General features: G+C 40.6%; 1 protein-coding gene across 6 annotated transcripts in view; it reads right to left on the bottom strand.

Moving 5' to 3' along the window:
* Positions 1 to 5,170: 5,170 nt before the first annotated feature.
* The window catches only part of LOC127654836 (protein O-mannosyl-transferase TMTC4-like), a 33,535-nt gene continuing 24,234 nt past the window's right edge, over positions 5,171 to 14,471 (bottom strand). For all 6 annotated transcript variants that reach the window (XM_052142325.1, XM_052142324.1, XM_052142326.1 and 3 more), the window contains 4 exons: positions 10,605 to 10,719; positions 7,025 to 7,137; positions 6,799 to 6,868; positions 5,171 to 6,564 (listed from right to left, as the gene is read on the bottom strand). In XM_052142325.1, coding sequence (XP_051998285.1) covers positions 6,419 to 6,564; positions 6,799 to 6,868; positions 7,025 to 7,137; positions 10,605 to 10,719 — 444 coding nt within the window. In that variant the 3' untranslated portion in view covers positions 5,171 to 6,418. The remainder of the gene's footprint in view (positions 6,565 to 6,798; positions 6,869 to 7,024; positions 7,138 to 10,604; positions 10,720 to 14,471) is intronic.

Consider the following 14,471-nt stretch of genomic DNA (forward strand, 5'->3'; position numbering starts at 1 on the left):
GCTGTGACTGATGGACCTGTCTGTGGTATGGATGTTTAGCGCAGTGGCAAGCCATATGCCACTGGCACCGTTTCCTCCACACTACCCTCACTGAGCTAAAGAGGGGTGGTGCAGATAGAGAGAGGGAGACCAAGAAAAACACACAGACACAAATAACACAAGGAGCCCCTTGCATTTGTCATGAAACAAATACAAGGTCTCCATTTTTTTTCTAGCCCCTTCTCGGATTTCTGGAAAACCAGATCATAAGATATTACCCAACACCCTTTTTATTCAAAACCATCCCGCCCTATTCACCCCCTCCCACCTTAACCCTTAAAAAGCAGAGGACATTGTGTTTTTAATAACAGTGAGAGAGCTCTGATGTATTTTTCCATCTGTTCGGAGCGGCCCACAGCCCGGCCGAGTGGCTGCCCCCTTGTGAGAGGAGCACAGCTGTTACTGTAAACCCTGTCCACAGAGCAGCTCACACCCCTCTGCACCTCTAAAGGATCAAATGAACAAGTTTGGCTCGGTGCAGTCAGCCTTTGCAGCTGCAATTTCAAACCCCTTTAAATCATTTTTTCATGCTTACCAGAAATGAATAATGCACACATTAACTGGTGCCAGTCAATAAATTTCCATCTCAGCGCACCATTTTTTCAATAAGATCTAGCATCTCATTTTGTGTGTGTGTGTGTGTGTGCGTGTGTGCGCGTGTGTGTGTGCGCAAAACAGCTAAGAGGGCTGCTGTCAAAAATAATTTTCTCCATTCGCCTCTTAAAAACACTTTACTTTCAAAACGCTTTAGTTATATCTTGAGCAGTATTTCTATACTGCTGTGTTATTGTATTAAAGGGATAGTTGACCCACAAAATGACAATTCTGTCATATTTTACTCAACTTCATGTTGTTTTCCAATCTCAAAAGGTGTTAGAATGTTAGCCTCAGTCGCCATTCACTTTCATTACTTCATATTTTTGATTCCGTGCAAAGAAAATTAGCATTCTGCCTAGCATCACTTTTTGTGAAAAAGAAAGTCATATGGTTTAGAACAACACAAGGGTTAAGTGATGATAAAATGTTCATTTTGGGTAAACTATCTCTGTAAGTTTTTACTTTGTTATAATACTATGAGAGTATTATACACACTTGAAATTGAATGGGTTTTAAAACAAAAGCCAACAAATAGTTGACATTAAGGTGTTAACAGTTATCAGAGATGAGAAAATACAATATAGAAATACAAAGAAAAAAAAAATCAAACACACTCACCCAAACATATGTCTAAACTTGTTTCATGTCCCAAGGACTTGTGAATGACAGGGCAGGGTTGGCAGAATATGCCCATGATATTAATGCAGCAAACCCAGACCAGCATCTGGCAGCAATAGCCTCTACTTGCCCATCATGAACAATTAATCACAGTGCAGGGCAAAGGTGGACGTTGGGACTGGTGGTGGTATAGCGTGTGACAGTAAGGCCTTTTTTGACTGGTGGTGGTATAGCGTGTGACAGTAAGGCCTTTTTTGACTGGTGGTGGTATAGCGTGTGACAGTCAGGCCTTTTTTTAAATGCCAGGGAGGGAATTGCTGTAATTCATAGAGCGCTCCTCAGAGTGAGGCGACGGCAGTATCAGGCAAGATTCTCCCTAATGAGTGCCTCTCTAATAATCACACGTGTGCGAGAATCCCAACCCAGTGTCATAGGAGCGGATGTGCTATGCCGGATGGCAGCTATGATTATGGGAAGATCTGTGAAATGTACATCAATTAGACTGGGAATCAGAGAGCCAACATCACAACCCATTAGTTTTGTTTAAGGGACTGGAGGGTGGTCCAGGGAGCATTTTAGAAGAGCAACATTGACAACATCCTGTCAGATTGATTAGCAGTCTGTCAGAGGAGCTCTGAGCTGTAAAATGTGATTCAGGGCTTGTTCATCTAAACGTACTGTGGGGCCAAGCGGCTAATAACATTCACAAAGCGGCTTCTGTCGGGCGCTACACCATGAGATGGACAAAGTGATGAAGCTTAAATAAACCTCAGGTCACTGACTGTAAAAGGAATATTGCTTGTTTTCACTCAAGATTAATTCCACTGGCTCAAGGAATCGAAGAATCGCAGACAATTCTTAGAACTGCTGGTGTGGAAACATGCCAAAGCTTAATTGTTAGTGTTTTGAACTGGAGAGGGGATCATCATTGAAAATGGTCTTCAATCTCAAATAGTAATGCTTATAAAAGCTGATGTTACTGTGTAATAACACTGTTATATGCCACTATTTGTTTGCAAAATTAAGCATGTAAAGATATTTTGTCTACACTTAAAAAACTTCTTATTTGGTAGTAATCTTTCAGTATTTACATGACTATATATATATCACAACCTGGTCTCATACTGAAAATGTTACTATATACTTTTTTGCAAAACTTGTTATACATGTCTCCAGGTACAATTCCCTGCAGTTTTCTGGATAAATGAACACTAGAGGTGTTACAACAACTGTGTATTCACTTTCACTCAAATCAGGACTTTAATGGCTGATTATGACATCATAAATACTTGTTTTTTTCTCTATTACTCAGACCCTGCTATTTTATGACATTCACACTTTACTCAAACATATCTTTTGAAAAACAATACATTTTAATGCTTGTAGTACAGACTCACCTACATATATACACTTATTCCAACAGATATTGCTTGTGCGGTAGCTCACCTGATAGGGCATTCAACTTAGAGTCAGACAACTGCGGTTCAAGACAGGGCCTGACTGGGAAGAGAAATCGGCCCGGGATTTTACATGGCAACTGGCCCAACTGTTGAGCGGGGGGATTGATGGGGGGTGTTCGCTGTCCTATTCTGCATATTGCGGCGCCATTTTGCGGTCCGTTCTGCATAACGCGGCGGCTCATTTTTGCTTATTGTGGCCGAATCACCGACCCGCTCGGTTCTCCCAATGGACATTCCACCCCTGATCGGCCCAAAAGTGTGTCGGCCCACCAGCAAAATGCCCGGCATGCCAGATTACCAGTCCAGCCCTGGCCTGAACTCAAGTAAACAGGTAACATTACAGAGCCATAAAAGCAGCACAAAATGATTGAATTTTTTTTTTTTTTTTTGCGTTTTTCATATCGCTTCTGTATTTTAAAAAACTAATGGTTAGATTTAAGGATGCATTTTTTAACTTCTCATATATATTTTAAAACACTATTGGTTTAGTTTAGGCAAAAGTGTTAGGTTAGGGAGGTATGTTTATAAAAAATAAAAAATTAAAAAAAAGAATAAAGAAAAATCTAAAATTCACCTTAAACCGCATCTGAATATTACACAATTGACTTGCTTTTTGTGCCCCCAGCTGGACATTTCACTGGAAATCTGTAGCCAAACATAATACAGCACATACATTTTGAATTGCAAAAACATTGTCATGTTCACATACGTACATTTTATGAGACCAGGCTGATATATCTATATATTGTTCTCTGTATTTTGACCATGCAAATCATACTAGTATTTTCACATTTTCACTTCTTGGGCAGAAAATATCAACATGAGTTAATGCCACACTGTACTATTTTCAGTTGAGGTTCAAGTTGGGACTATTTACAACATTATTAGAAATTAAAAGTTACTGTTCTGTTAGGGCTCTTTCATTTTTTGTTTAAATGTTTTAAAAAAAAGTTGGAATATTTGGAATTTAGAAGTAGCTTCCAAAATGGAAGTCTTAAGTCTTACTACATACAGTCTCTAAATACTAAGGACGTGAATTATCAATAGAACTTGTATTTAGCAAATCGGTGCCATCCACTTAAAGATATAGCTCTTGATGTGTAAACCAACCTTATGGTTACTAGTTGGCCTCTTTGGGTGCTGTGCGTTGATAACACTGGGTGAACGGGTGCCTTGTGTCATAGCTGTTGCTATAATGTATTTATAACCTTGTGCGACCCTACGGCCACAGCCGTGGACGTTGTATTTTGGCTTTGCTATACGCAATGCAAAATTTCAATATATTTGAACTAAATGAAAACAGTTCACAACACTCTAGACTAGCATTTATGGGTTTAACTTCTGGCGTACCGAAACACGTGACACAACAACATGGCGTAAAGTTCCGTAAAGCAGTTCCATGGGTGCAGAGCCAAGTAAGAAACCTCTTTATGTTATTCATTGAAGCCTGTTTTGGAATAGTGTCTCTAGTTTAGTTTAATATGCCACTTTACCTAAATTAAATTAAAACAGAAATTATTCTATTTGGGCCCAAGGAAAATTGTGGACCTGGACCTAGGCTCTCTGTCTTCATATAAAACTGACTGAGGTGTTCAGTTCAATAACAATCAAAATTTTGATAAACAGATCACAATTCAGCTACTCACTAACGTCATACCATTTTTTTATCTAAGAGCAACTTTCAAACTGTGACTCACGCTTTCATTACTTCTCGTCTAGATTACTGCCTTGTAATAAAACTTGCTTTATTATGTTGTCTCTCAATCGTCCCTTTCCAGATTACAGCTGGTGCAAAACGCTGCTGCCAGACTTATCACCGGAATTCGCAAGTAGGAGTCAGTCACACCTATTTTAATTGGGCTGCACTGGCTTCCGGTTAAGTATATAATAATTTTTTTTAAATGTTATTGTACGTTTATAAAGCCCTTAATCATTTAAGCCCAAATATCTTATTGATTTGTTCCAATCCATAGAGAAATCTGAGATATTGGCCTACTTTCTGTGCCTTGATCTAGACATAAAAAGAGGTGATCGTGCATTTTGGGTTGCCGGTTACCTCTCCACATCAGGCTAGCCCATTCAATCTCAGCATTCAAATCTGTCCTAAAGACTTACCTGTTTTCTCTGGCTTTTAATAACCCATAATCATTGTTATTTTTAATATTTTATGTTTTTACCTTGTTTCCAGTTATAACTGCTATAGCAATTCTTTCTTTTTATACTGTACAGCACTGTGGTTGATTTTAAATGTGCTTTATAAATAAATATTGATTGATTTAACCAACACTCCTGGAAACATAATCAACAATTTGATGAAAAAAATCATCTTTCTATAGACTTTCTATAGCTTGGTATTATTTACATTTTCTCAACTTTGTCCCAATATCCACCTATGCAGACATACATTTTTAGGAAAACTATTTGCTCTAGAATTTTATTTATTTTTTGCTTGTTTATTGGGTGCTACTAGTTACAAATCAAAAAGTTAAATAGAAAATGCACACAGCAGTCGCGCTTGGGTCTCAGGAGGACAATGCGGTGTTGACCAAGACTGAAACTATTAATTTTATTATAAAGATTAACCATCTAACAAATCAAACTAATTTAAATAACAGCAGTAAAAAGACGGTGACTCTAGTAATGCTTCTCTACTACAGCATGCTCATAATCACTGAATCAGTATATCTATGTTATCAATACACTGTAATGGATGGTATCATTAGAACCAACAACCCCGGTCATATCCATATCCTGAAGGCTTGGGGGTGGGGGGGTAGAGAGCAGGTGGAAAAATAGAAGCATGATGCACTTTAATCCAAGGAAGAGACTTATTGACTGAGGTTGTGTCCTGAGGTCAGCCCTCGCTTGGCCCACTAAATTTCAAGAGCAGCCAGCATGTGTGAGATGCCCCTAGGGACTGCGTTCCACCTCCTTTGAAGCTCCAATTCTGCACTTCACTGTTTTTTTTGTTTTGTTCTTCTGCGCATCAGAACAGATTCGGGGAAAAAAAAACACCTTTCCAACATTAACTACAGAGACTTCAGAAGAACGAATGGGTATGATCCAGTCTTTGAGACATGTACTTTATCTGAGATACCATGAAAGGTGTGCAAACAAACATAATAACAAAAAAACATTTGCCTGGCAATGTCAGATGCTGATGTCTCACTCATGGTAACTCAACATTTTAAAATGCAGTTTGTCGAGATGTCCACAGTGGGTTACATTCTTGGTGGATGGCCAATGGTAACATACTTTGCAATTACAAAGTGTAGCAGACTAATAAATAGAGACCCAGCTGACATAACATGGGGTCAAAGATGAAAGTTAACATAGTGGATTTGTTCCATATGTCTTGAGACTACAGTTACACGTGACAAAATCATTTGAGTCGCTCAAGAAACCACAGTCTTGACCTTAAAGGGAAATTTCACACCCACATTTTTTTAAATTATTATTATGTACTCATGTTGTTCCAAACCCGTATGACTTACAAAAAAAAAAAAAAAAAAAATGTTGGGGTGAACTAGAGTATACTTTTAAAAGACCATAATGTGGCTAGAATCAAAGCGCCGCGTTTCAACCATGTGATCATTGTATATTCATAAAATACAAAGGTGAACATTAATAAGATGAATTTTAATTTAGTAATGAAGTGACCATACAAATAGTTTTGTGGCATGCAGATATCAAAAACAGTGTTATCAAACAGTCTTGTGCTGCTGCTCTAGTTTGCGTTTTAGCATGTTGTAGTTTTCCTTGGTCCCTGGAGCATTGGGGTCCAGCCGAAGAGACAGTTCGTAGTGCTTCTTTGCTAACTGTAGTTTTCCCCACCGGTGATAAAGAACAGCTGCAACAGCACACACACACAAAAACAAAAAGACTTTGTCACTTAAATCAAGGGACTTTACAGTAAGTCAGCACTGGTCCCCTGTGAATGGAACAAGAATCACAGCCACTTCGTTTGGTTTATTGATTCAATCACACCAATTTATGCCGGTATCAAGTAACATTGCAGAAGTCAAACTTGAACAACTGTTTTTGTGACAATACTGAAGTGCCAGCGGGATGCTGGGAGACTAACCAAGATTGCCATGGCAACTGGCAACATTTGAGTTGATCTTCAAAGCGTTAAGAAAGAAACCTTCCGACTCCTGGGAGAAAAAGGAACATTGGTTATGATGATGTTGTGGTTTGAATGTCTTGTGCAGGTAAAATGTCTTTGAAATGCATATGTTCCTTCTTTATCAAACATATTTCACAAATATTTTTTTCACAGAAACCGCGCTACATTAAAAATATGTATCAACCTTGTATTTTTCCTGTTTCCCCAGTACATTGGCAAGAGAGAACAAGATGGTGTGATCTTTTGGCAGTATCTTTAAGGCTTCCTTCCCAGTCAGCTCAGCTTGAGCCAGGTTTCCTGAAATAAATGGTAAAACATTAAATATATCATATCATGTTACTAATTCATGGTTTAAATAAGGTTAGTCATATGAACAAACTCCTAGCCCTCAAATAGTACAGCATTTTGAGGTTTCAGTAGGTTTGCTTTTACTTTTCTAGACAATTAAACTTAATGATTTTCACATGGCAGATGACTGAATGGATGTAAAAATGCTTATTTTGAAGGAGGCACCTGAGCCATAACTTGAGACCAGGATATCATACAGACTTGATGGGCTATTTTGACTTGGGCCAATAAGCAACACACTAGCAAACAACCGGAATACCCTAATAACCTCCTAGTAACCACATGGCACACAACATTGTAAAGGAATAGTTCACCCAAAAATCTATTCATTTACTCACCCATATGCCAGTCCAGATGTGTATTACTTTCTTTCTTCTGCTGAACACAACATTTTTAGAAGAATTTCTTAGCTATGTAGGTCTTCACAATGCAAGTGAATGGGTACCAAAAATTTGAAGCTTCAAAAATCCCATAAAGATGACTTCAGTGGTTAACTCCATATCTTTAGAATCAATATGATAGATGTGGGTGAGAAACAGATCAATATTTAAGTCCTTTTTTTTTACTATAAATTCTCCTCCCTGCCCAGTAGGTGGTGATATGCACACAGAATGCGAATTGCCAAAAACAAAAGAAGAATGTGAAAGTGGAGCCTGATCATAAAAAAGGACTTAAATATTAATCTTTTTCTCACTCACACATATCATATCACTTATGAATATATGGATTTATCCACTGGAGTCACTTGCATTGTATGCACCTACAGAGCTGTGATATTCTTCTAAAAATCTTAATTTGTGTTCAGCGGAAGAAATTCATACACATCTAGGATAGCATGAGGATGATTCAATTATGAGGATTTGTTTTTTTGGTGAACTATCCCTTTAACAACAGCACAACAATGTCCTGGCAAACATAGAACACCCTTATATGGTGGCCTCGAGTTTTGCATGGGCAAGCACCATTTTAGAACATCTGAGCCATGACCCAGCGGTTGGCACACATGCTCCAGACATATATATATATAGTGTTAGACCCAGGTTCGATTCTGGCTCATGTTGTCTCCCTCTCAATCATTACAGCTGGCCAATAAAAAAAGCCCAAAATGAAAATTGTGGAACACAGACAATTTCCCAAATGAATGTATATTTTTGTATATGGTTCTAGACATTATGAAAGGACAACCATAGTGTTATTCTGTAATTTCTGTTGACTGTGCTGAGCGGATTGCTCTGGTGTCAATGTTCTCCAGAAGAGAGTTTTTCCACTCCACACATGACTGATTCTTTTAGTTTCCTAATTAGAGGGCAACACAAGGGCTACTGACTTATTGATCCAGATGTCAAAACTCCCTCTGACCACAGAGTCAGATAGATTCTCTCTCACCGTCTGGCCCTTATCAAATTCATGAGCTGCAGAGGACTTTTCTTCATAGTTGAAACCTAAACTCACGTGACTCATGTTTTATGTTTGTGCACTTTCTCAATGCTTTTTCAGTTTAATCTTATAGTGAAACAATAGTAATAGAAAACATCTTAGATTTTATTGTGGTAATTTACTTCGAGGGGTTTTAGGATCAACTGAGGCTGGAAAATGCAGAGGGAGTAGTTGGCAGGGAAAATGGACCATGCCAAAACTCTCCAGGGAGGGCCAACCTGCCTGGGAGACGCGTCTGAATAAACGGCTTCTGTTGGGGAATCGCGCCATTCTCCACACGGCAGGGAAGAGATGCTTTAAAACAACACACAAAGCTTTTAATACATAAATTTCAAGCATTGCTGATTCTTGCTCTTCCAGTCTAATCATGTTGGGTTCTTATGCTGGCATTTCCCAAAAAGGACATCCTCTGTTAATCCTGTAACATCTTGTCAGAACGGAAACTTTTGAGCAAAGAGTGTTTTTGTTATTTGGAAAACAAGCACAGTAATACAGTATATGGCTATAAATACATTTGACAGATGATTTGACAACTCTGTTCATTATTTAAGCTGGATATTAAACTGGATAATATATCAACTATTCACAAGCTATTCACATTGATTTTGCTAGCATTATAAATTCAGCAACATCGTTATTATCGCAATAATTTTAATGCACTTTTTATTTGGCCATTCTTTTCCTAAAGACCATGTCATGTAGACTAGTTTCCTGACATTCCTTTGTCTCATGACTTGCAAATATTAGATAATTAAGATATATCTCTGATTTACACTTTAGTAGCAAAAAAGTGTTTGATTCAGTTCTGTGAAATACATCAAACTGTCCATGAATGGACTCATGATTTGTTTGCTTCAGTGCTCAAAAATGTTCACAGAGGTAACGTGTGGCATTTTTTTTTATCTTTTAGAAAAATATATGTTGGTAATGTTACCATTTGTTTCTTTGTATTGTGTTTAAAACTATGTATATACTGGTTCTCATAATTGAAGATGAGTGAATACCATACTTCCCTGTTATTTTGTGGAAAACAGGTCTTGATTATTTTAATTAGATTGCTACTATATTAAAACATTTTGAATTTACTTGACAACGATTGTTTGGTGGAAAAGATTGTTCCTCTGAATGAAAGAAAATTATTAACATAATTTTTTTTTAGATTATTAAGTAATTTTAGAGCAAATAGACATATATTGAAACATTTCAAATATTGTCAAAATTTATATCACCCAGCCCTTGTATATTTTCCTAACTATTTTATGCAATGTGCTCTTTACAATACATGCCACAAAAAGCAATCAAATATGATTAAATCTAATATTATTGTAGTAAGTTGCGAAATTATCCCTTTAGGGTCTCTGACAAGATAAGGGGGTAAGGATGGGGTGCAGGAGTTAATTGTTGTAAAGGGTGAACTAATTATGCAGCATGGCCCCATGCAGTAGCGTGCACCTGACGCTCAGCATCTGCAGAATGGAAGTTCACACCTCTCTCTCGCTCTCTCTCACACACACACACACACACACACACAGTTATGAGCCACTGCTATTCTTGGGACAGCAGAAAAAAACAAGAAGGCAGGAAGATTTGGGAGGAGGCCAAGATGATCTGTTTACCCAAGGGCAGGGTCAAGGTCACGTTTAATGAGAACACTCACTCAGTTTATGCATACATGACTGCCCCTGTCTGGACTTGGACTAACATGGATCTATACTGCATTGCTAAACTGTGATATAGGTAAGGTCAGCTGGCCATTATCACAAAATAAACAGGGTGAAAAATATTAGACTGCAGATTGCTGCAATTGATCAAAATCAAATCTTCCAGGGAGTTATGTAATAAGACCACAAGTACATGAAAATATACTTAAAATGAACCTACATATGTGTTGTCAACTGATCTATGGTTGTGACAATATCAACTGACAAACTGTTCTTTTTTTGATCCAATCAAATGATACATTTTTCACCATGTCATACCAGTGTTGTCCAGCAGTATGACCATGTTGTTCCACGCCAGGCTATGGTCAGGCTTCAGCATGGTGGCGTTCTTCCAGGCATTTAGAGCATCCACGCTGCGGTTCAGGTCTGCATACTGGATATAAAACAAATAAGCTCCAGTCACAAACAATCGGCCAATTTGTGCCAAGACTAGATTTATTCATTCCTTTATTTACAGTAAATAAAGTTTTTTCAAACAAAAACTTTAAGGCTGGAGTAAACAGTGGAGATTTTTTTTTAAAGATTACATTACTTGGAGAAAGGCGGCGAATGGGGCCAGAAAATGACATGCTGGGTCAAACCTGTGTTTCCTGCATGAGCAAAAAGGCTCAACATGTCTAAAAAATGTGCACTAACCGCTAGGCCACGGCTCTAATGAAACTGTAATTTGTAGTTGATTATCATTCTTGGAATTCAGTCAGGAAGAATCAAATCTTTAATAAAAGTAGCATGGTATTAACATTATTATTGCCAATATTTAAAACAGAATTGCCAATTTCCTAACATAATTAATAAATTACACCTTTAACGTAATAGCCCCAGACCAAAACCACCATAGATAGGGCTGGGTAAAACTATAGATTTTCCGATGCATCGCGATTCTCTTATGAACGATCTTGATATCAATTCTTAAATCCCAAGATCGATCTTTCATTCTATGTGGCAACCCTCTATAATGCAAAATAATTTGCATGTAAAACCAAATATCACGCTATGCAAATAAAAAATGTAATGATTAGCCACTGGCTAGTAAATGTTCAGATTTCACTCCCCAGTGATTGGGTAGTATAGTGGAGAAGTTATTAGCACAGAGCTCCATTCACTGCATGTTGAGAGTAAAAGTTTGGTTTAACTCGTTCTGTGTGTCCAAAGATGAGATCCACAGATCTATATGCCATTGAATAATGTCTATAATACCCTTTCTGTTTTTTTTTTAGTCAGTCGCTGACTAAAAACAACAAAAAAAATTCTTATCATTGATGCGCTAAAGAAACCATGCACGTCTTTTCTCGTTATATGCGCTTACTCACTGATGCTACCTGTCAAACAATAAAAATGTAACAAAAATATATATGCAACTGTGGCAGGGCGGAGGGCGTGGCCGGGTCGTGATCCTACACACCCGGTCCCGTATTAGGCTAATCAAGCCTCTGAGGTATAAAGGTCGACTGCAGAGGATTGTGCGGCCAGCCCCAGATCTCAGCGGTACGCTCAAAGAGATCCAGGAACGCTTCCGGATCGTCTGCCGCCCCCATCTTTTGTAACGCGGGCGGGGGCAACAAGGCACAGGGGGTCCGGGGTTGGGGCTGCAGCCGGGGCGGCCTCCTGGCTCAGAAGACTCCGGATCGCATGTCGGTCCTCTGCTTGAGCCCGCATGATCTCGAAGAATCGGCGATCTTGGTCCTGCCAGAGCTCAAGCAGGGATTGTTGGTGGCTCTAGTGTAATGCAGCGAGGGACTGGAGGACCCCTGTCAACTGGGAGGACTCTATGGGGCGATCACCTTCCATCGTTTCAGGAACGAACAGAGCAGAAAAAAAAATATTGAGTCCCGGGTTTTGGCACCAGTGTGGAATGCTCTCGCTTCGAGAGAGGGTAAACACAGGAAACAGGGTTGTGATAACTCCACAGGTAACAGGGTTTTTAATATTTATAACACACTTTTATGTACAGCACTTTCACTAAGTCTTTCTTGGGAACACGGGGTTCCCTTGTCACTCTCTCCCCTCGTGGACGGTGGTCTCCCTCGACCCCTCTGCGTCTCTGGGGATGGCAGGGCACTCCTCCGCCCCCGGCAGCGGCTCCCTCACTCCAGGCGGTCGGGGTATCCAGTCCCCACTTGCTCAGCGGACGGCGGCCGTTCCCCGCATCCGGTCCGCCCGGGAAGAGAGCCATTCTGCAACGGGTTGGTCGGAGCCCGGAGGAGAATCGCCAGCTCTTCCGGAGCATGAGGCTAGAGACTTCCGCCCCCCCCATTTGCCTTCGCCCAATGACTCCGGGACGCCTGCCGGAGGTGGCTGCTAGTGGGGGACCGCCATGTCCAGGGAATCATCGACCAGGTGGTGCTGGAGCAGTTTGGCCAACGCTTGCTCAGGAGAATGGCAGAGTGGGTCCAGTGCCACCGCCCGGCGTCGGTAAGAATCAAGGGGGCTACTTACCAAGCGTTGCTGGATACAGGGTGTAATCAGACCACCATCCACCAACGTTTGGTTTAACCCGGGGCTTTGGGCACAGCTAAGCTGGTGAGGGTGAGGTGTGTGTATGGGGATGTTCACAAGTATCCTATGGTGACCTTGCTGATCAAATTCCGGGGGGAAAAACATAGCTTGGAGGCTGCGGTTAGTTCCCGCCTCACTCATCCGCTGATTTTGGGGACTGATTGGCCGGGCTTTAAGAAAATATTAAGGGGAATTTGCGTGGATGGGTCCTGCACTAAAATAGGAAGATGTGCGATGCGGAGCCAGGGCCGTCCTCGACTGCTTCAAGTCAGAATGACGAGGGAGGGGGCGAGGTTATCGCCCCTCCTCTCAGGGAATTCCCCGAGGGGGACTTCCCTTTGGAGCAGTCGCGGGACGAAATCCTCAAGCACGCCTTTGACCAAGTGAGAGTAATTGATGGTCAACAACTTCCGGCCGGGCATCGCCATTTCATACCCTTATTTTTCCATTATAAATTACCAGTTATAAAGAGTGACACAGGACACTCAAACAAAAGAGAATGTGTCACAGTTGTTGATTCCATGGAGCCATTTCCCGGCGGCTCATTATAATCCCATGGCAGGTCACCTAGGGGAAAGAAAGAGACTGCTCCGACTAATAGCCCGTTTCTATTGGCCGGGCATTGGCGGCGACGTCCGCAGGTGGTGTGCGGCGTGCCGCGAATGTCAGCTGGTAAATCCGCCGTCCACCCCAAAAGCGCCATTGCGCCCCCTTCCACAGAAATGGGATGGACCTCGTCGGGCCATTAGAACGGACAGCATGCGGACATCGCTTTGTATTAGTCCTGGTGGATTATGCAACACGATATCCGGAAGCAGTGCCTCTGAGCAACATCTCAGAACGTAGTGTTGCAGGGGCACTCTTCAAAATAATCTCCCGGGTGGGGATTCCAAAAGAAATCCTCACCAATCAGGGCACGACGTTTATGTCATGATCTCCCTCTCCAGCATGATCCTCTGCAGTCGACCTTTATACCTCAGAGGCTTGATTAGCCTAATACGGGACCGGGTGTGTAGGATCATGACCCGGCCCTGCCCTCCGCCCTCCCACAGCAACATAATATGCAATTTCAAGACATTAAATTATGTACTGGACTGAATTTGAAAAATATTTAAAAGCTAAAATGTGACTAATTTGACTAACTAATAACAGAATATAGTATAATTTGTCATGTTACAGTTTGTCATTTGTAATATTTTCTAATTGTACCAAGAAGGGTTGCTTAGAAGGTTCCTTTATAATTAAGAGCATTAGCTGAGAGAGAGAACTTCTTTTATATGTTAGCAAAATGGACATTGTAACAGAAATGTACCCAGAAGAATCGATATCAAATCGGAAGCTTGTGAATCAGAATCGAACTGAATTGTGAAATCTGTATCAATACCCAGCCCTAAACAGGCAGCCGTTGCTCAGGTGGTAGAGCGGGTTGGACATTAATCGCAGGGTTGGTGGTTCGATTCCTGGCCCACATGACACCACATGCTGAAGTGCCCTTGGGCAAGACACTGAACCCCAAGTTGCTCCCAACGGCAAGCTAGCGCCTTGCATGGCAGCTCTGCCATCATTGGTGTGTGTGTGTGAATGGGTGAATGAGTTCATAGTGTAAAGCGCTTTGTAAACCGCTAAGGT

This window comes from Xyrauchen texanus, chromosome 14 (genome assembly GCF_025860055.1).
Source record: "Xyrauchen texanus isolate HMW12.3.18 chromosome 14, RBS_HiC_50CHRs, whole genome shotgun sequence".
Taxonomy (NCBI): domain Eukaryota; kingdom Metazoa; phylum Chordata; class Actinopteri; order Cypriniformes; family Catostomidae; genus Xyrauchen; species Xyrauchen texanus.